This window comes from Capricornis sumatraensis, chromosome 19, assembly GCF_032405125.1.
Source record: "Capricornis sumatraensis isolate serow.1 chromosome 19, serow.2, whole genome shotgun sequence".
Taxonomy (NCBI): Eukaryota; Metazoa; Chordata; class Mammalia; order Artiodactyla; family Bovidae; genus Capricornis; species Capricornis sumatraensis.
Window position 1 is genome coordinate 12,089,562 of NC_091087.1, and position 20,725 is coordinate 12,110,286.

The 20,725-nt window shown below is 50.4% G+C and overlaps 1 protein-coding gene across 1 annotated transcript in view; it reads left to right on the forward strand.

Moving 5' to 3' along the window:
• The window catches only part of ADAMTS17 (ADAM metallopeptidase with thrombospondin type 1 motif 17), a 390,285-nt gene that overhangs the window by 159,711 nt on the left and 209,849 nt on the right, over nt 1-20,725 (forward strand). The window contains exon 8 of the mRNA XM_068991384.1: nt 8,888-8,993. Coding sequence (XP_068847485.1) covers nt 8,888-8,993 — 106 coding nt within the window. The remainder of the gene's footprint in view (nt 1-8,887; nt 8,994-20,725) is intronic.

The window sequence follows — 20,725 nt, forward strand, 5'->3', positions numbered from 1 at the left end:
TTACTTTTTGGGGGGAGCTGGTGAAAACATTGAAGTTCTACTCTCTACACCAATTTCGATTATATCATATAGTCTTACCAACTGTAGTCACCAGGTTGTATGTTAGCTCCTGGGACAAGATCTGAACTGGCCAGTAATCTTGACCAGTTTCAGATCATTAAATCAGGTCCATACTCTCCTTTTTCTCTTGTGTGTGCACCTCTTCTCTTTGTCAAATTGACATAAAAACAAGCATATCTAGGTGTGCTGCTCAGTGAATGTTTGAAACTGAGCACTCGGTGTGACCGGATCCCAGATCTGGTGGTCAGAGAGCGCCAGCCCCTGGGAAGACCCCCGTGTGCCCTTTGGTGTCCTCTGCCTCTGGGAAAGCCGTGCCTGAGTGCTTCTGTCACGTGGTAGGTCTGTAGAAAGTGGACACCTGTGTGACTGCCCTCAGCCAGGTGTGCCCCTCCCTGGGCGCTGCCCCGGGTGCTCTCTCCCCTCGCCGCCAGCTGCCATGCCTTCTTCCAGCTCAGCTGCCATCACAACGTGGTGGTCTTCCCTCACGCCCTGCCTGCCGCTGGCCTCACACATTTAGTTCAGACAGGACTGCTGCGGGAGACTATGACTCAGGGTGCATTTGACCACGAGCAGGCTAGGTCAGGAGTGCATCCCTCTTGCCAGGTGGCACTTGAATTTCGGCAGGGAACACTTCACATCCACCCCTAGGTACTCCCTTGGGGTATCTGGCCCTGTGGAAGCCTTGGTTGTGTCATTTTCCACATCCCACAGGACCAAGCTGTTTTTAAGGAAAGCACATCTTGACCCTACCCCTAAACCCCAACTTTCCCTAGGGAGAAAGAGGGCGTCCTCAGCCCCAGGGAGAGGAAAGATGATGGGGAGAGAGGAGGATGGAGGAGTCGCAAAGCTGTGAAAGGAGGACTAGTAAAGGTCCCTGGAATTATTGACAAAAACAGATGCTAAATGGGGAGCAAATGGGAATGTAGTAAAACCGCTGAAATCCACCGGGGTTCCTTACCACAGGAGCGTGGGCGTCCACCTCACACCGCCGGTTTTCAGAAACCTTGCCTGGTGGTGGCTGCCCAGAGCCGCATCCAGGCACACTCGTGTGTGCCCGCGCACAAACCCATACGCGTGCATGTGCACACCCAGGAGAGCTTGAGACACGCAGACACCGAGCAAGCCTGGCAGGGTCTGTTTCCCTCCGTGGTGCTTGGGGAGCACACAATAGGGTTTGGAGGTCTTTGAAATGAAACTTGAAGGCCTGCATCCCTGCTGCACTCACAGTGCTGCCGGCAGGCTCCCGCCAGTGGAGCCAGCCGTGGCCAGGGCGTCCAGACATGTTTGCTGAGGGACCCAAGGTGAGAGTGAGGAGGGCCTGGTTCTCTGGGGGCGGGGGTCCTCTGCTCTGACCAGTGACCCCGAGCAGGGGACTGAGGCTGCATGGGGGAGCAGGGGACCCAGAGCCAGCTCCATCTGCAGTCTCCGTTGTCTGCTTTCCCGGGAGCCCAGACCTGGACACACGACACCGGGACGATCGTCTCTTAGAGACCCCAGCGCCCACCTGTCGGGCCCCGAGCTTGGTGTAAAAAGTGTCTGCTCACCTTTCCACCTGCCTCCCTGTCTTCTTGCTGGAATGGTGTTCTTGGGACTGTTTCCCATGGCCTGCACCCCTTTGGTTCATCTTCGGATCTTTTGCCTGGCGTGATGCTGTAACGTACAGGCAGTCAGGAAACACTGTGCGAAGTATTTGACAAAATGAGTCTCAGGATCTCGGCACGGACCTCCTTCCTTTGACGTCCTGAGGTGAATTTGCTGGGGCCCTTCTGGTGGGGGTCTGGGCCTGGGGCAGAAGCCCCTGAGCCCCTGTGCGCCCTCCGAGGAGAGGCCTCTTGAGCTTTTGGAGGAGCCCTGTCTGCTCCCTGGGGATCCTCTTCCCTGACACAAGCGCCATCTTGCTGGAGCATAGGAAGCCTGCACGGTGTCTCTGTGCACCTGGCTCAAGCTGGCCGTGGTCTGTTGAATGTCAATAGTTATTTCTCTTCCCTCGCCGTCTCCTGGTATGTTTCGGTTTCCACAGAGTGCAGCAAACCTTTCAGATAAATTTTTTGGTTCCAGTTTGTGAATTCCAGGGGGAGTTGACTCCGTTTACACTTCACTCACTTAGCTTATATTGTAGGAGTCTCAGCTCTAGCCCAGCAACCCTTGAGTCCTCTGGGGGTCTTGCTGTGTGCTTCCCTCACCAGGGGTGACATCTCTTCCTAAACCCCTAGATCCTGGAGGTGCCTGGGATGCCCGGAGTGAGGGCATGTTTGTCCTAAGCTGGAGTGCGGCCCAGCACACGTTGTCCTTTCTGGTTCTGACCGTAATCAAGACACACACACACACACACCCGCCCATGCACACACAGAGCAGCAGCTCACAAGGATTTGACACGGCTGCATGAGCTAGCCTGTAGCACAGAGGCTGCTGGGACAATCCTACTTAGCAGGAAGCCATAATGCAGGCATCATGGCTGGACAGCTTCCCTGGGGAGGTATCAGCACGTTCACTGCTTGGCTGGGAATTCCATCTCTCCCCACCTCACTCCCAGCCCCCACCCAGCCGTTCCCCTTTGTGGGCCACAAGAAGGCCATGTCTGCATTGGTAAACACACTGGCATGGGATTTTTTTTATCCTCACTCATGCTTTTGGTGTTACATCTGAGAAGGCTTTGCCTTCCCCTCTGATCGGAGAGATTTACTTCTGTTTTCTTCTGGGAGATTTATCGTTTTAGCTCTTACATTTAGGTCTACAATCCATTTGGAGTTCATTTTTGGGTATGATCTAAGAAAGGGGTTCTGACATTGGGTATCTATTTGTCTCAGCACCATCTGTTGAAAAAGACTCTTCTTTCCCCCATTGGATGGTCTTGGCACCTTTGTCAAAAGTCAGTTGACTATAAACGTGAAGGTTTATTTCTGGGTTCTCGGTTCTGTTCAGTTGATCTGAATGTCTATGTGTGTAGCATACCACTTTGATTACTCTAACTTGGTATTAAGTTTCAAAATCAAGCATGTGAGCCCTTCAGTGGTCAGACTTGGAAGCTGTTACCTTCACACTTTGTCTGTTTACTGCTTCATTTGACCCTTGTGAGCTGCTGGGTTTTTGCTTCATCAGTGCTTCCAGGTTAGATAGATGTTTGGCACAGACAGTTTTGTATTGCCGTGGCAACTTCTGCAGTGCTCATGTTTAAGCAGGGAACCAGTGCTGCTTTTTAAGCCATTGCCTCCCACCCCCACCCATGGTATAGGGATAAAGACCTTATTAACTCAACTTCGTTCCACTGTGACTGACCCCAAGGGACCCAGAAGAGCAGGGAGATGGGATTCCTACTTGTGGGGGAATTGCTAAGACAAGACTGCATCTGGAAGGGGCTGTCCTGCTGTGACCCCTGGAACATGGGGGTCCTGCACCAGGGCAGAAAGCCATGGGCAGGGCCGTGCTGGAAAGCAGTGTCCCTCAGTCCCAAGCAGTGGCACCACCCTCTCGTACCCTTGCCACCTCTCCAGACACTTACCATGAACCCTCTTTCCCGATTTGTTAGAAGCCTGTCCTTCAGCTTTTATGGGGCTCTGTCCACTTTGTGCAGAAGTCTTTAGGGGGTCAGTGACTTCCAATGACCCTGTGAACCACTGATCTCAGAGACTGCAGAAGCAGAATTATGGAGAAGGGCCTGAGTCAGTTAATCTAATAGTGTAGAGTTAGGAAATATAAGCAGCATATATAGGAAATGTAAATGAAAAGTGATTTTCCTTATTGCAACTGATAAGGACTTCATTGTGCCTGATAAAAGACATGGTTTTTGAGAATGCAGCCAATTTTCCTCGTTCATAGAGTCCGCATTTGTGAATTCACCTACTCGTTAAAATTTGTTTGAAACTCCCAAATCAGTACTTGCAGTACTTTTGTGGTCATTTGCAGATACATGGAGAATGGTGAAATATTTGAGTCACCCAACAGGCATGTTCCCAGGAGAGGTCAAACAAGGCAGTGTTTTTCTTTCTTGTTTCAGCTCTCATGCTATGAACAAGTGTCCTTTTTGAGGTCTCTCTGGCACCTTGTTTTTCCTATTTTTCTGCTTTTAGTGGTGATTTTGCTGTTTTAAGTGGCCTCCAAGGATAGTGCTGAAGTGCTGATTAGTGTTTCAAAGCTCAGGGTTGCCACATGCCTTGCAAAGAAAACACTAGATGAACTTCATTCAGCCTTGAGTTACAGGCACTTGGTTCAATGTTAATGAATCAATGATACGTATCGAATAGGTGTCTTTAAACAGAAAGACACATAAAACAAAGTTATGTGTCAGTTGACAAAAATGTGATCAGAGGCTCCCAGGAACCAAACCCTGTATTTCCCCTAGGACCAATTGTTCTCTATTCCAGAATTCAGGGTTCGGAGCTTCCTTTTAGAATCCAGGTACCGTGAGTAATAAGAATCGACCGTAGTTACTTTTCATCTGTCACGTTCTAGGTTTTAAGACATTTGTTCCTGATGCCGTTCACAAATTCAGATCATACCTCCAACCACTTAGTGAGTTTCCAAGAGCACAAGGACTTGTTGACAAGCCTGAGCATGAAACTCAATCTCTACTGCTGTGATTGCTGAGAGAATTGATGTAAATTGCGATCTCATAGTTGGCAGCGTGGTATGCCAGGGATAACCATGATGGTGTTGATTCCTGGAGCGGCTGGTGGGAGAAAGATGACCATCTCTCTCAGAGGCAGAGCCCAAGAAGGTCTGAGTAATGGGCAACAGGGCCAGCAGCTGTAAACTGTTTACACAGACAATTTGCGGGATAAACCAGAGTTTATACAATTGGGTGTTGTTTACTCTTTAAATCTAGAAAAGATCATATGGTCAACTCTAAGTCTAAGAACTATGTGCTTATACCACACAGTTTTCCACTGAAAAAGAAATTAAAGCATCTCACCCAATTTGCTTCTCAAGCTTGTGCTCCTACCAAGAAAAGGAATGGAGAAGCGTGTGTCCGCACTGAGTTGGTTTGCCTGAGGAACTGGGTTGGGAGGCTCTGGGGGCTGCTTTGTGATGAATTAGATACACTTCTCCAGGCATCAGGAAAACGCTTTACAGCCCTGCATCTGTAACTCCAGTATTTCAGACTTTCCAAAATGTATATTGCTTTGCCTAATCTGTGCCAAGGGTTTCATAGAGATGGAGTGAGTTGCCCTTAGGATACAAGCACACACTCAATTGCGTGTTGACTGCAAACTTCCTTCGTGTCTACTGCCTTCAGGGCTATACACTCAGAATCAAAATCCAGATAGATTTTGTGGGTGGTGGTTTGTTAGTCTCCCACCTCTGCCTCTGTGGTATGTCACCTTGAATAAATGAGATATAATCAATACCTTTAATTTTCATAGCAAGTACATATTCACTGTCCAAAGGAAAAAAAATGGAAAGATTTGTAATGACTTAACCATGTCCTACTACTGCTAATATGACTACTGCTAATATGACCACATATCCCTCAAGTCTTTTCATCTTTAGGATTAAAGAATTTGGACTTAAACATGTGAAACCTTTACTGTATCCCACCCACACCTCAGCATAAGTGCACATTAAGATTTATGAAAATCTTTTAAATCCTTCAAGCTTATCGTTGTTGCTGGTTACCAAAAGTTTGGTGTGGGAGGCCCAGCGTTTGCCTGGGGGAGCATGGGTGCTGGAGAAAGAGAGCCCTGCATTTGTACACAAGTCTGAGCCCTGATCAGCCATGTACTGGATGCTGAACCTTCACTTCTCTGCCTGTGAAGTGGGGCCAGTAATACCTTCCAAATAAGGGAGGACCCCACATGCAGAGCTGAACTCGCCTGTGGAGAGAACCCTAATAAATGCCAGTTGCTTTTCTGCTTCACTTTTGTTCCAAGGAGCTCTGCAAACATGTGGAATTGATGTTTTTTAAGATTTCAAAATTAAATTCTACTCTGATTTCTCTGGTGTAGAATTTTAAATCATGGAAGGCCAAAACCATTGGAAGCACCACTCTGGGGTCTGAGAAATCCTTGCTGTCTGTGGGGAATTCCAGTTCCACAAGAAGGTCCCTCCGCTTCCACAGTTTCAGAACTTATGTTTACAGACTTCATTTTTTTAATTTAAAAAACAAAGTCGATGCTGAGAAAACTGGGTTTTCCTCATTTCTTGACAAGTGCTGAGGTGGGATCTGATGGCGTTTTCAAGCTGGAGGCTTTGCAGAGGTAACAGGGTGTCTCCGTGTCTCCATCACACCCTGCTCTCTACACTGCTGTTCCCAGAAAACATGGAATAGTGGTGGGCTGTGCTTTCCCCTGAAGCTCCTGGCTTAACTACCATCTGTTCCCTACAGCGCTTTTACAACAACCTGGGCTTCTCTCCAGACTTTGTTTTTCGAGTTCTAAGCATTTTCCACAGCATTGCTCATAAATTTGCAAGCTCCAGTGCTCCATTTTGGGGCTGTTTTTGTTGAGGTGCTTTGCCTTGCTTGGTTTTATGAACAGCAGTTCACAATTGGAATAAATCATTAAAAGCACTAGACCTTAATCCACCTTTGTCTGGGAGTATCTCTTATAAACCGAGGCTTCATTTTCTAGTTTAAAAAAAAGTCCTCTGCACCTTGGAGAAACCAAAATGCGATTATTGGGCCGCCCTCCACTTAGTTGTTCCCCAGCCTTGCGTGTTGCCCAGTTAGAATGGAAGCTCACGATGCCCCATTCCGGTGCTGAGTGCAGCCAGGACTGAGGGCGTGATCCTGTGGTATTTGAAGGCTGCTGGCTCAGCGGGCGGTCCTGGGACAGCAAGCTCAGCACAGCTGGCCCTGGATGTCTGTCTTTCCCCCTCACCAGACGACTCCTTGGGGCGAGCATGTCTGATTGTTTCCGATTGATTCACTGACCCGGGAGGCTGGGCAGACCAGGGGTGCATTTGAGTGAGTGAGTGATTGAGTGAGTGTGTGTGTCTGTGTGTGTGTGTGTGTGCATGCGTGTGTGCGGCATGCGGATGCCGTCAATGCCCTGTGGAAGCTTTCCGCCCCACTCACTGCTGGACTTTTTGCAGCAGCCCACAAAGCGTTTTTAAAACAAAACCAGAATAACGACCTTGAAGGCACCACAAAGGCAGATCGTGTCCTTTCTGGTTGTCATTTTCTTCCTTCCCATCCTCTGCGTTAAGATGCCCGCGTGCAAAAAAACACATCTTGAGGCCTAAGAGCATTTCCTTTCTTTTTTTTCGTGGAAAACAAAAACTTCAACCCTGGCCACGAGTGTTTCCAAATAAAAGCAGGCGTGTGCCGTGGTGCCCAGCTCCAGTGCTGCCCCTCGCAGGGTCTGCCCCTCGCGGGGGTTGTGAGGGGGCCCCGTGTGTGCCGGGGTCTGCCCCAGCTTAGTCTTGATGTCAACAAACAGGATGTTGGTTTAGCTCTTCGGGAGTGGGGAGGGAGGTTCGTTTTTAATTCCTAAATCCCCCTACTTACCGTCAGCCCCTTCCCGCCCTGGCCCCTGTGCCCGCGGGGATGCCCTTCGCTCCCAAGACTCCTTGAGCACACTGAGGGAGCCGTGTGTGGCCACAGCACTTCCCAGGGTGCAGGCCGGTGGGCAGGCATGGGTCACCCATGCCACCAGCCCGTGCACGCCCAGCTGAAGCCACTGCCTGCTCCGCACCCCTGTGAGCGCACAGCGAGGGCCGCACCGGGCCTGCCCAGGCCTGCGACCCACCAACCGCCCCCGGGCCCTCAGCCCCTCATTCATGTCACAGGACACAGTGGGGAGTCAGCCACCACCAGCACTCAAATCCTGTCCCAGGCCCTGTGCTGAGGGTCCTTGGAGGGGACCACGGAGATGCCCTTCCGAGGTTCAGAGCTGTGAAGGAGTGTGCAGAGGCTCCACGGGCGGTGTCAGCCTAGAGAGGGGCAGCCGTACATGGCTGATGCCCATGACCTGCGGCTGTGCCCAGTCCATCCGAGGCCCTCTCCTGGTCACGGGCCTCTGTAGAACAGCTTTGCTCCCCTGGAATACCCCCATCACCCCCACAGGCCGGCCACCTCCCATCGTCTCTCCTCAGCCCCTTGCTCACAGTGTTCTCCTGAGTCTGGTTCCCCTAGTTGCACTACCTCAGTCTTCCCATCTCAGGGAAGGTCCTGGGGTCTCTCACATGTGTGCAGGGATGAGCCATTGGACTGCGGGGTCCATCTTCCCAGGTGGCCTCCAGGCCCTTACTCTTCCGGTGTCTTTCACTCCTCCCAGGACCCGGTCTCCTCCTTTGAGGAGCTCCTGAGACATTTTCTTGAACCTTCCTGCTGTCCTTGGCCTGCTCTGAGCGAGCCCTGGCCCTGGTCTGGCAGGGGATGTGGAGGCCTGGGGCACGGAGTCTGAAGGAGCCTGCTCACCCCCTCAGGGTCCTCTCCATGAACCTTGCCACGCTGGGTACCTTGCCTTGCTGGCCTCGCCTGGCCCCGGCCCTGGATGCTGAAGTTGGCTGCCTCAGCCTCCAGCTCCAGGTGCCAGTCCAGGGGACCTTGAGAAAGTTACCTTTCCTCTTTGAACCGTGGTTTCCCTGTTGCCTCCATCCTGGCTAATGAGGACTTTGTTAGATAAGATGTGCCAACTGCTCAGCCTGACCCATGTTAAATGCTCGAGAGATGCTTGTGGTGGTTATTGTTATCATTAGACAAGTACAGAAGCATCCTACACCGACCAGCCAGTCTCCATGAGCTCTGGAGATACAGGCCCAGTCCCGTGGTCATCCTCGCCCCTACTTGCCTCTCTCGATGGTGTGTGATGCTGACCGTGTGGATTTGCCCTGCGAGGTCAGGACCTCGCATGTTCTGAAGAGGATGTGTTTTGTGTCTCTGCTGCAGGAATTGCTTACTTAGGAGGTGTGTGCAGTGCTAAGAGGAAATGTGTGCTTGCCGAAGACAATGGCCTCAATTTGGCCTTTACCATCGCTCATGAGCTGGGCCACAAGTAAGTATCAGACTCTGGATTGTTCTGCCTCTTTAAATGCTTTTCTGAATACATAGTCTTTTCACTCAGATTCTGGAAGTTCTAAAACAGTACTGCTGGGCGCCTTTGCTTCCTCTCAAGTAGGGATCTAGGCAAGCCCAGGTCCCAGCCCTTCAGGGAATCCAGGAGATCACTGAACAGACTGTCTCTGAGAGCGGAAATGCTCATTTGAGGTTGGTCTATCCTTAAAGCACATTCTGTAAAGGGAAGAGGTTTTTCTCAGAGTGTCGTCATGAGTTGCATCCCCTTTCCCAGATCAGCACGATTTTGATTCACTCTAAATATATTCAGATAGTGGGATTATCTTCTTGCCATTGAATTTTTTTTTTTTTTCCTTCAGCCAGGTTCAAACAAAGTCCAACTTTCTGAAAGCAGAATGTCAGTGTCTTAGTTTAAAGAATCATCAGCTATGCCCTTTGTCCATTGGCAATTCTCCCCTTGAGGAAGAAAGAACCACAGAACCCTAGAGGCCAAAGTGTGGACAGAATCTGAGGCTGCCTGCTGGCGTTTCAGACGGGGAGACAGCAGGGCTGGGGCTTGAGTGGCTGGCCCAAGGCTGAGATCACCTGCAGGGAGCCTCGGGGGCAGGAGGCCAGCTGACTCTCAACCTGCGGCCCGAGGGTTTTCTCTTCCTCCTGGAGTAGCGGTTTCATGTTTCTCTGAAGGAAACATTGTGAGGTGACTGCTTAAGAACTTTAAATAAATAAATTGAGGCCAAAACATGCAAAACAATGGGAAAATTTATATTGGACTGAAGAGAACAAAATTAAATGGAAATCTAGTTCTTGGAGAAAATATATGTATTGTCAAGTTTTCCTAGTGCCCTAGATAGTAAGATGCCTAGAATCCTAAATGTGAACTCAAGCTTCTCAAGGGTAGAGGCTATGGGTAAGGAGTTCGAAAGCAGCTGTTGTCCCCTAGTCTTAGCCATATCTGGGGCTTGATTTTTTTTTTTTTACCTTGTTTCATTTATCTGGTCTCATTTTAATTTTTTTCACTCCTGTGGGTGGGTTTGTTGTTCACTTTTCTGTCCCTCTTGGTTATCATGATGTGAGTAAGTGAAAATAATCTTAGGCGTATTTTCTGGTATTAAGGAGAAAATAACAAGTTCTTGGCCAAGACAAGCAAGATGAGCAGTTATCTCTAAGAACACATTTATTTCATCTTGACAGTATGTTTTAATTTATTTTTTTATTGAAGGATAATTGCTTTACATAATTTTGTTGTTTTCTGTCAAACCTCAATTGACAGTATTTTAAAAATATTGGTGACAGCACTTTGCTCGTCCTCTTTTGTCTAGACTACTAGAAAAAAACTTTTTAAACTAATTGTAATCAAATTTGTATTCATATCTCAGATTTGTTAAGAAAAAACAACAACAACAAGCCCCACATTCAATAGTGGGTGCTGAAAGAAAAGCGTAAATGCGTATGGTTTTGCAAACCACTTCTCTCTGTCAAATGCCCCACCCAGCCCTTCGTAGTACCTGGGAACCCATTCCCTAACAGTTGTGAGAGTGTAGAGTTGCCGAAACATTTCCCAGCATACAGGGTGTGTGGACCTTTGAAGAGATATGTTTATGTGACCTGCTGCCTCCCATGGCAGGAGTCATCCCCTCACATGAGCACATGTGAGCACACGTGAGCACACGTTTTTGCCTTTTCTCCCTGGACATTAAGAACACAGAGCGCCATTCCTCTCTGGTGGTCTGTGTGGTTGTGCTTTATCAAATACTGGCATCTTAACTCGGGAGGTCTGCAGATGACTGATTAGATTCAGTCATATTCCAATAGCCTTTAGCTACCGTCTGTTTAGAATTCTCGGAGAACTCTTTATAGCTTGCTACTGAACTCTAATTACCTGCAAAAACAAACACCTTATTGTTCATCAAAGCCAGTAAATCCTGCTAGCATTTGGTCCTGCCCCTGGCTGGGCAATTGTGGTTTTCCCAGAGAATTCTGTTGTCTCTGGTTATTCGCAAGCATTGAGAGGCAGATCCTCCGTGGATGAAGTCAGCCTCCCTGTCCACGGACTCCCCTGGCCATCCGCCTCGAGAAGTCGGGGAGGCTGTGTTGGAGCGGTAAGGTGGAGGCCAGCCTGCACTTTCAGGAAAGCCACTGGACAGGCTGTTTCACAGATGCGAGCCTGGAAACTGATCCATTCTTTGGGATAGAGAGGAATAATTTAATTCCATGTTTCTTAAATGTGTGTAAACTGACATAGGATGGATGGTATTCTCAGTGATCTGATCCACTGGTCCGTGCTCTCTAACAAAATTTCTTGGTGAGAGTTTTAGAAAACAATAAAGAACACCGCTCTGTGTACCCATGGGAAATCTCCAGAGAGCTCACCCACCAGGCCCTAATCATTTAATACTGAAAAGTGAAGCATCTCTTCTGGAGGATGAATGTGCGTGCCTTTGCGTGCAGGCATGCATGGACGTGGCCCTTCTGCTCCGTACCCAGTATACCTCCTGTGAGGAGCAGTGTGAACACTTATCCTCGGATGCCAGTGTTAGGAGAAGAGTCACTTTCCATAGGAGCTGCACAGGCCATTTATCAGATGATGAGTGTCACATAAGTTAGCATGATTCCATTTTTGCTTTGGCTTCCAAAAACCACAAAGCTAAATGTAAGGCTCAGTTTTAATGTCTAACTCATTGTAGTGCTGGCATTTTTATCCCTGTCTTGTATGCATAGTTTATTTCAGTTATTGTAGTTCAAAAATAATTCATTTGGTGCCTTGAACTGGCTCCAATCCAATTTGCAGGAAAATAAGTTCTAAATTATAGATTAAATGAAAATTTTTTGGCTTGGTAACATCAATAATGCTGCTTTGGACATAAATTAACAATGAAGTAATGATGTTTAAATCACATCAGATCTCATAGAGCACCTACTGTGTACCAGGTACTGTTAGATGCTATGTATTCACTGTGTTATTGAATCCGTCCTATGAGGCAGTTTTCCTAGCTTTTACTTTATAGATTAGGAAACTAGTGGTACTTTAGAGACAATTTCTAGTCTCTACCTAAAATGATTTGGGACCACTTGTATGATAGTATGGATGTCTCAGGTGGCTCAGTGTTGAAGAATTCACCTGGAATGTAGGAGACTCGGGTTTGATCTCTGGGTCTGGAAGATCCCCTGGAGGAGGGCGTGGCAACCCACTCCAGTATTCTTGCCTGGAAAAGTCCATGGACAGAGGAGCCAGGTTGCAGTCTATGGGTCACAGAGAGTCAGACAGGACTGAAGCAACTTAGCACACACACACACATATGATAATATACCCATACAACAGGGCTATTAAAATAAGAATTCAAATTATAGAAATATATGTTATAAAGAAGAGAGCTTGCTATTTATGCAAAAAACCAAGGTACCTTCAGTTTGCCAGCAGCCAATGCAGAGAAGGCAAAAATGGCATGGTACAGCTGCCTGAAGGAAGCCAGTGTGTCCTCGAGAGGGCTTTCCCTAGGAAACTCAAGTGCTGTCAGGGAGACTGGTAGTCTTCTGGTGATCTGCCCTGGTGAAGAAGAGGTAGGGCAGAAAAGGCTCTGGCCATGGCTTCAGACAGAAGGTGAAGGATCTGCATCTCCTGATGGCAGTCGTGGGGGCACCCTGGGAAGGGGCTGTCCTGTGTTCCTGCCTGGAGGATGAGCTGGGTCTGTCATCCGCTCTTCTGATGGCAGCTTTGGGGCTTTTTAATGAGCCCGATGCAAAGAGCCAACTCACTGGAAAAGACCCTGATGCTGGGAAAGATGGAGGGCAGGAGGAGAGGTGGGCAACAGAGGATGAGATGGATGGATGGCATCACCGACTCAATGGACATGAGTTTGAGCAAGCTCCGGGAGATGGTGAGGGACAGGGAGGCCTGGCGTGCTGCAGTCCACGGGGTCGGAGAGAGTCGGAGACGACTGAACAACTAACAACGTGACCTTAGATGCCTTCTTAGCCGTGATAGGCAGCTGCCCCCATCTTTTGGTTCGCCTTGTGCGAGCTTTGGAAGGCGGCTGTCTCCCTGTCTTGTTGTGGTAGCTTGAGAAACCCAGCTGAAAATGAGGCTGGCTTCTTGAGCCTGCGGTGACCATGAGGAAGCGATGGTCTTGAGCACGAGAGGGTGTCTGTGATAGACCTTTCACTTTAGAGGGCCGTGTTTCCAGCTGTTGTTGGTTGTGACAGAGTCAGTGACATGGAGCAGACCGCCCAGCTGGGACAGCTCTGCCCAGGTCTTTCCCTTAAGGAACCAGGATGCCTTGCGGTAAACCTCAGTGTCCAAGTTGTTCATCACTATTTGACTTTAGAGAGAAAGAGGGAGAGCTCCAAGCATTCATTTTTTTGAGGCCAAATGCAGCCCTGATTGCTCACAGGAAGAACTCTTTTCAGAAGCTCATATCCATGCTGACTGCCCATGAGAAAAATTTTTTAAAAAATCAAGTGATGCCCTGATAATCAAGGGGAGCATTGGTAGTGATGTTAGTATAACATTATTTTTGGAGGCTGTTGTTTACTATGATTTGGAACTTTTAGTGTTAGAAAGAAAATATTTCCATGAAAATTGGTTAGAGGGCCTTTTATTTGGGGGAAGGTTGGTCTAATGTGGCGTGATAAGGCCCAGGGGAGACATTTGATTGAGAAGAATGCTTCCTAGTGCAGTTGGAGGCTGGGAGGGCACAGACCCAAGTCTCAGCTGGTCATTTGGGGGCTGGGGAAACCCAGGAACCATGCATGCAGCGTGCTTACAATTGGGTAAGACAGCACCTGGGAAGTGTCTAAACAGGGCTTCCAGGTGGGGTGGGGAGAGCGGAGAAGGACTCTACTCACGGCCTACCTGGCTACCCACTCGGAAAAACAAAGAGCTTCCCTTGCGGAAAATAAATCTCTGCTTCTGTCGGATTTAGGAGGCTCTGTTAGATAAGCCTGAGCCACATCAGCGCCTGCCTAGAGAGTCAGACCAAACCACGTGACCCCTCCAACCCGCAGAAATCTGAAGACGATGCTCCAGACAGACCCCAGAGTCACAGCCCATGTGCAAGCTGTTGCAGGCTGGGCCTCTCCCCACCTGCTCTTTCTGGGGTCTTTCCTGACTTCCAGATGCCCTTTCTTGGGTCTTTCCATTCTGGAATCTACCCCTCCTCTGGTCAGCTGGCTCTGCCTGTGGCCTCTGAAAATCGCTGCCTTCACGGGAACTTGGGAACCCAGCAGAGGTGACATACGGGCTGTGCTGCGGGAGAGGAGCCCCTGAGGCTCTTCGAAGTGCCTGTGGCCAAGTGTTAACAGGCCTGATCAGTTAATCCACCCACTCTTGGGGAGGGATGCCTGGAAAGCTCTCCAGGAAACACCGGGCGCACCAGGGCAGGGCTGCTGCCGGCCTGACATCTGAGACCCTGTATCATTGCTGCTGGCCTCATCTGCCTGCCTGCTCCATCTCTCGCTTCCTGGCCCTGTCCCCCCAGGTCACCCCCAGCATTGAGCCGTGGTGCGGGACGTGCTCCTGGCTCCAGCTCACCCCTTGCGAGGTCACCTAAATTCCATGCTTTTTCGCCACTCTCCTAGCCCTGCACCAGGTGCTTGCATGCTGTCACTTCAGTCATGTCTGATTCTTTGTGACCCCGTGTACTGTAGCCCAACACTCTCCTCTGTCCCTGGGATTCTCCAGGCAAGAAAGAATACTGGGGTGGGTTGCCATTTCCTGCTCCAGGGGATCTTCCCGACCCAGGGATCAAACCTGCATCGCCCGTGGCTCCTGCATTGCAGGCAGATGCTTCACCACTTGAGCCACCAGGGAAGCCCAGTAGTCGTGCTTATCGCTGGCGAGTCAGGTGAGGAAAGGCCCAGCCCTCCCAAAAGAAGCCACCGCAGTCAGGAGTAGTCCTGTCTTATTGCAGCTGACACCTCCTGGGAGACCTGGAAATGGAAGGAAAAAGCAGGAGGGGGACAGGCAGCCCACAGGGGCCTGATGCTCCCACCTGGAGAGAAACGCGGGGCTGAGGTTGAGCGATACAGAGACCCTGGCGATCAGGAGCTGTGTTTGATGACACTTGTGTGCCTGCAGACACACAGTCAGTCCTAGATGGACCCTGGCCCATCAGTGCGTGAGTGCACAACTGGGTCCCCAGGTCCACAGAAGTGCCCCTCACCGCCTGGAGCTGGCAGAAGCCCTGCCCTGGCTGATGTCGCCCAGAGCGGGAGCTCTGCTCCCTTGCTCAGTCCAATGAAGACAGAGGCCAGGTGGCCACCTGCCTGAGGTAAGAAGTGGACCCATGGCCCAGGCAGGTCCCAGGTGAAGCTTGATGGCCTCCAGTAAAGATACCGGTGAAAAGTTAGAGCCAGGCACTCTGGATGTTTCCAGCTAGAACGTGACTCTGCTCAAATGAGTTCAGGACAGCGGATGAGGAAGGGTGTCCTGTTGTCGGGGGCCTGGGGACACACTTGCCTGAGGTGCGGCATGGAAGCACACTGCGTTTAGTTCCCAAGGATGGTGGTTTATGGGCAGAGGGTGGTTGGCTGCCTGGGGAGCTGAGGAAAGGAGAGGGGACACCTGTTCTGGGAGAACTGTTCTCAAAACTGGAGTCGACACAATTCAAACTGAAAGGAATTGTCTCAGTCCCAGAACAGGCAGGAAGGAAAGCTGTTATCCAGATGCGTGAAGAGGGGAGCAAACTGCCGGTGCAGAGCAGGGGGTCCGAGGCATGCACACGGGGGGTGGGGGGTATGTGAGCAGGCAGGTAACTGCCAAGGATGGCCAGGCAGCCTGCCACATCCTTTGCCTGGGTGCTCAACTCAGCGGGCACAGCATGGACATCACATGGAAGGTGTAGTGGAGAGAGGATTTCTGCAAATGTTATAACTGTTTAGAAATCCCAGGAGGAGGAAAAGTGTGCTTTTGTTCTAGTTGGAATTCGGGACGGCTGTGTTCATGTGTGGGTCAGCCTTTCTTCCAGAACAGAAAAGGTGGCCCCCCAGGAGGTCTGCAGGAAGGGCTGGTTCTAGGACAGGCAAGTCCCACTCGAGGTTTTCAGAGGGATTTCTCCCTGAATCCCTGAGTCTCACCCTCCATCCCTACTCAGCTGTTATAGCCTCCTGCAGCCTCCTCTCCTAGAAGGAACCTTAACTGGTGGTGCCAGTGGTGTTCAGGGCTCTCAGGATTCCCATGGAGGTGCTTGGAGAGATTTCTAAGTACCATTTCCTCAGCGCTTGGCCCGTGGATTAAAGTTGCTGTACGAGCATCCTTGACTCGGCTGTCTTATCCAAATTCCAGAGTCATATCAAACCTAATTTACTTTTCTTATTATTTTTAAAACTGTGCCACTGAAAATTTTAAGCTCTTTGACATTCATTTACAAACCACCCTTCTCCTGGTGTCTTGGATGAGCTAGAATGACTTGTGGCTTCTGGAGGGTTGTGGGGCAGCCACCAACCACAGCAGTTCTCAGCCCCGCTCCGTGTTGCCCTGAGTGACTCCTTCCTAACAGCTCTGCCTTTCTTTCCCCTCCTTTCCCCACCCCAAACTGAAAAAAAAAAGCAGAATTTCTTTTGGGCCCTTCCCAGATGGATGGTTTTGAATGGGAGGTACAGGGTCCAGCGCGGCAAGGAACTTTGTCTCTGGGGCCCCGTTTAAATGACTTCTCTGCCTTAAGGAGTGATTTCTCATTGCCTGGCATTAGGAAGAGTTGCAGGGAAGTTATCATCGTTTCCATTGGAGTCTTACCCTTGCCTCGGATTGAATGTGAGGAGAGAACCCTTCTTCCACTTGACTGGAATGCCCAGAGCCGCTGTTCTTAAGAGGACCTTGATTGCAGCCTTGCCAGATCTGTCCAGGCCAGGCCTGGGAGGGAAGACAGACAAAGGAAAGCCATTAAAAGCTCTTCAGTGAGCAGACACATGTGTTCCCACCTGCATCCTGAGCGGCTAGGCCGAGCAGCTATTGGCTGGATGTTATCGCCATGATGGGAAATCCAGCTGGATCTGGGCGTCTGCTGCTCCCCGAGTTCCGTTACTCTGATAGGGAAGGTTACACAAGATGTGGGAGTGTTTGTCTCCATCCCAGGATTTCTTTGCATTTAATTGTTGGTGGATTTCCTTACCTGAAATCATGTCGTCTGAGACACTGTTTGAGAAGATGGCGGGGCAGGAAGAGGGATGTGAGGTGTGAATTGGGTTTGGCTGAAGAACCAAATTTTGAAATCCCCTCAGAACTTCCTTACATTACAGACTATCCCAGGAATTAGATGAGATCCAATTTTCTCGTTAGAAACAGCAGAGCTTCTGGCAGCTCCCCGTAAGCGGCTTTTCTCATGGTTGTCGGAGCTGGAAGGGATGTCCAAAATCATCTCAGCCTCATTTTGCAGACGGCTTCCCATTCCAGGGCTCCAAGTGACCAAGCAGAGACTCAGACCGGAGCCTCGGGCCCGGTGCGGCGCCTTTCATACAGCTGAACCGATCGCATGCTGAGGCTGCGTGCTCCCCAAGTGGCTCTTCTGGTTCTGGGCTTACCCACGTTTGCTGGGAAAGACCGCTGCTGCTTACCTAACCAGGGTCGTGTAAGCACTGTGGGAGGTGGTGGGGCGTTCTAGCGTGCAAACTTCTCCATAGACAGAGGAGTGCTCTGTTATGGATGGAGTGTTTGTGTCCCCCCAAACTCCTATGTTGAGATCGCACCCCTATGGTGATTGGTACGTGGAGGTGGGGCCTCTGAGCAGTAACTAGCTCAAGAGGGTGGAGCCCACACGAATGGGATTGGTGCCCTTCGAAGAAGAGGCCAGAGAGCTGGCTAGCTCTCTTTCTGCCGTGTGAAAAAACAAGAAAGCAGCCTCTGCAACCCAGGAAGGGCCCCCAGGACCCCACTGTGCTGGGCCTCTGACCTTGGGCTTCCAGCGTCTACGACTGTGAGAAAGAAGTTTCTGTTGTCGATAAGCCACACAGCTTGTGGTGTTTTGTTGTGGCTCACACATGCCCGCGTTCTCCCTAGGTATTTGGTTTCCTGCCTGAAATCCTTGTTCATCCTCTGCCCACTGCTGATGGAAAATTCCAAAGGCCTGAGGGCAGCTGCATGTTCTCTTCACCCCCGGGAACTTTGCCACCAGCCCAGTCAACCGCAGTTCTGGGAAAGGGCCCTGATCTCCTTGTCCAGTTTTGGGCACCGAGGGCACACTCCCACCTAGCCTGGAGGTGGTTTTGCCAGATGATGGCGGCGGCAGACAGGACCAGCAGAGAAGCTTGAAGGGGCCAGGGGAGCTGGAAATCAGGGATCTTGTTCCTGATTTCAGAACAGAGCACTGTGGTTGTCAGGGGCCTGCATGACGATCTGGGGATGACCTCTCAGAGAAAATATGAATAAGTGGAAGGATATAGAATGTGGGAGGTTGTAACACTCCCAGGGTCACTGGATGCCTGACAAAGGCCTCGTCTTAAGCACAGCCGCGTTTCTGTGGTGTTTGAAGGGGCCGCTGTGAAGTGAGCCTGGTGACTCACTAACACTATCATCAGAAGCAAAAAGAGAACGAGGAGAAGGCGCCTTCGTCAGTTCTGAACTGAGCCGGGAAAAATCTTGGGGTCGTCGGAGTCCGCAGAGAGGCTGTGGCTGAGGTGAGCAGACAGCCCCTGGAGAAGCTTGGCCCTGTGACTTGGGGGACTGAAGTGTTATTGGGGGTGAACCTGCACCTCTACGAGGGCCACAGCTTCCCCAGCTCATGACCAGGTAGGTTGTAACGAGAAGGGATCAGAGTAACAGTGGTGGCTTTCCAAGTCAGACTTGTGAAATTGTCTCTCACACCAGGGCCTCCCGGGCCCAGCGGGACCCCTGCCACAGGGCAGCTTCAGACACACTGAGGACTCACCCGCTGATAACCTGCTCAGGCAGTTTGGTTTTCGGTCAGAGATGCCTTCCAGGCAGGAACACGTGCTTCCTGGGTAAAGGACACCTGACCAGACTGAGGTTGACAGCGTCAGTCGTCTGTGCCGGGGGGAGCCCCGGGATGAATCTCTGTGACCTGTACTCTGCTTCCACCAGGGAGGGGCGGAAACTGCTTTGGCCGCGGGAGAGAGCTACCGTGCAGACAGAGGCGCTGGCGCCCGGCTGCCTGGCCCACGTGGAGCTTGGCTCATTCAGCAGAGCAGGCTCCCAGGACCCATCTCTTTCCCTGGCCCCCGACCTCACCCCACCCCAGCCTGATCTGTTCTTACTGACTTGGCAGCTGCCATCTGGAGCACCCCTTTCCAGTGCCCTGTTCAGAATCTGATGAGGAAGAGCGAGGCAGCCCCGGGTGTGGAGCTACACCAGGGACAGATGGGAGAAACACGCTCAACTCCTGCTGCGCCCCACCTTGTTCTTCAGAGAGTGGTCCCAGGAGCAGTAGCTGTCACCTGGGAACCTGGTAGGAATGCAGGGGCCAAGCCCAGCTGGGTGATTCCTTTGCATGTGATCCGTTAAGACCCCATCTCAGAGCAGTGCTCACTCCTAGCTATATATTGTACCTCTGTGTGTGTGTGTGTGTGTGTGTGTGTACACATATAAACATAGAGTTCTTTATATGGAGCTGAAGGGAAAAAAAAACTTTTTCTTTTTTTCATTTTAAAAATTTTGGTCCATGGGGCAGTTTTTAGAACAGCTTTATTGCCTTGACTTTGGAATCTTTTCCGTGGTCCCATTTTCTCTGTGCTTCATTTACTATCCTTGCGATGCCAGCGGCCTCCACCAGGTCTTCACCAGGCTTCCAGAGTTGATGCTAGGTTTACATTCAGCTTCCTCTGTAGCTTAGAGACCAGCTTTCCCTGTCATGGTTGGTACATCCTACTTGTTAAAAGCGACCCCACTCTGCTGCTGCTAAGTCGCTTCAGTCGTGTCCGACTCTGTGCGACCCCATAGACGGCAGCCCACCAGGCTCCCCCCGTCCCTGGGATTCTCCAGGCAAGAACACTGGAGTGGGTTGCCATTTCCTTCTCCAATGCATGAAAGTGAAAAGTGAGAGTGAAGTCGCTCAGTCATGCCTGACTCTTAGCGACCTCATGGACTGCAGCCTACCAGGCTCCTCTGTTCTTGGGATTTTCCAGGCAAGAGTACTGGAGTGGGGTGCCGTTGCCTTCTCTGACCCCACTCTAGTGTAAAGATTTAATGTGATATATCATAAAATCTGATAAATTTGGGGCTAAATACCAGACTGTCAAATTCATGGATATCAACAGACCCATTTAGGAACATGCTGATCAAGCAGAATTTGGTTTGCCTGTGAGATGAGATATTTCCATGAAGAAGATGGAAAGAAGCAACAGGACTGAAACACTGAACAAAATTGTCAGACACTCCGGAAAAGCCTCCACTGTGGTGGTCTTTGACATCCCCAAAGGGCAGCAGAGGCCCTTGACCTAAGGCCTCGAGATGCTGGCACTCCTGTCTTTCCCCCTCCAGTCTCCCTGTAAGTTTCTGTTCTCAGTTTGGAGGCAGTAGCCATTGTGGGAGAGTCAGTGCTTTTCCTAAGTGTGGCTTCCTCCCACACTCGCTGCCAGTGACCTGCGTGCGCAGAGGCCATCCTGGTGTTGCCCCTTTGGTAGAATCACACAGCGGGCAACTCAGTCTCTTAACTGTTTTTTGTATCTAATATCAAAGATATTATTTTCTCTTTCCACATTTGCTCATATTATCCAAAGTCTAGAAGACAAGTGCTGCCCCCAAATGCTCTGTGGAAAGGCCTGGAA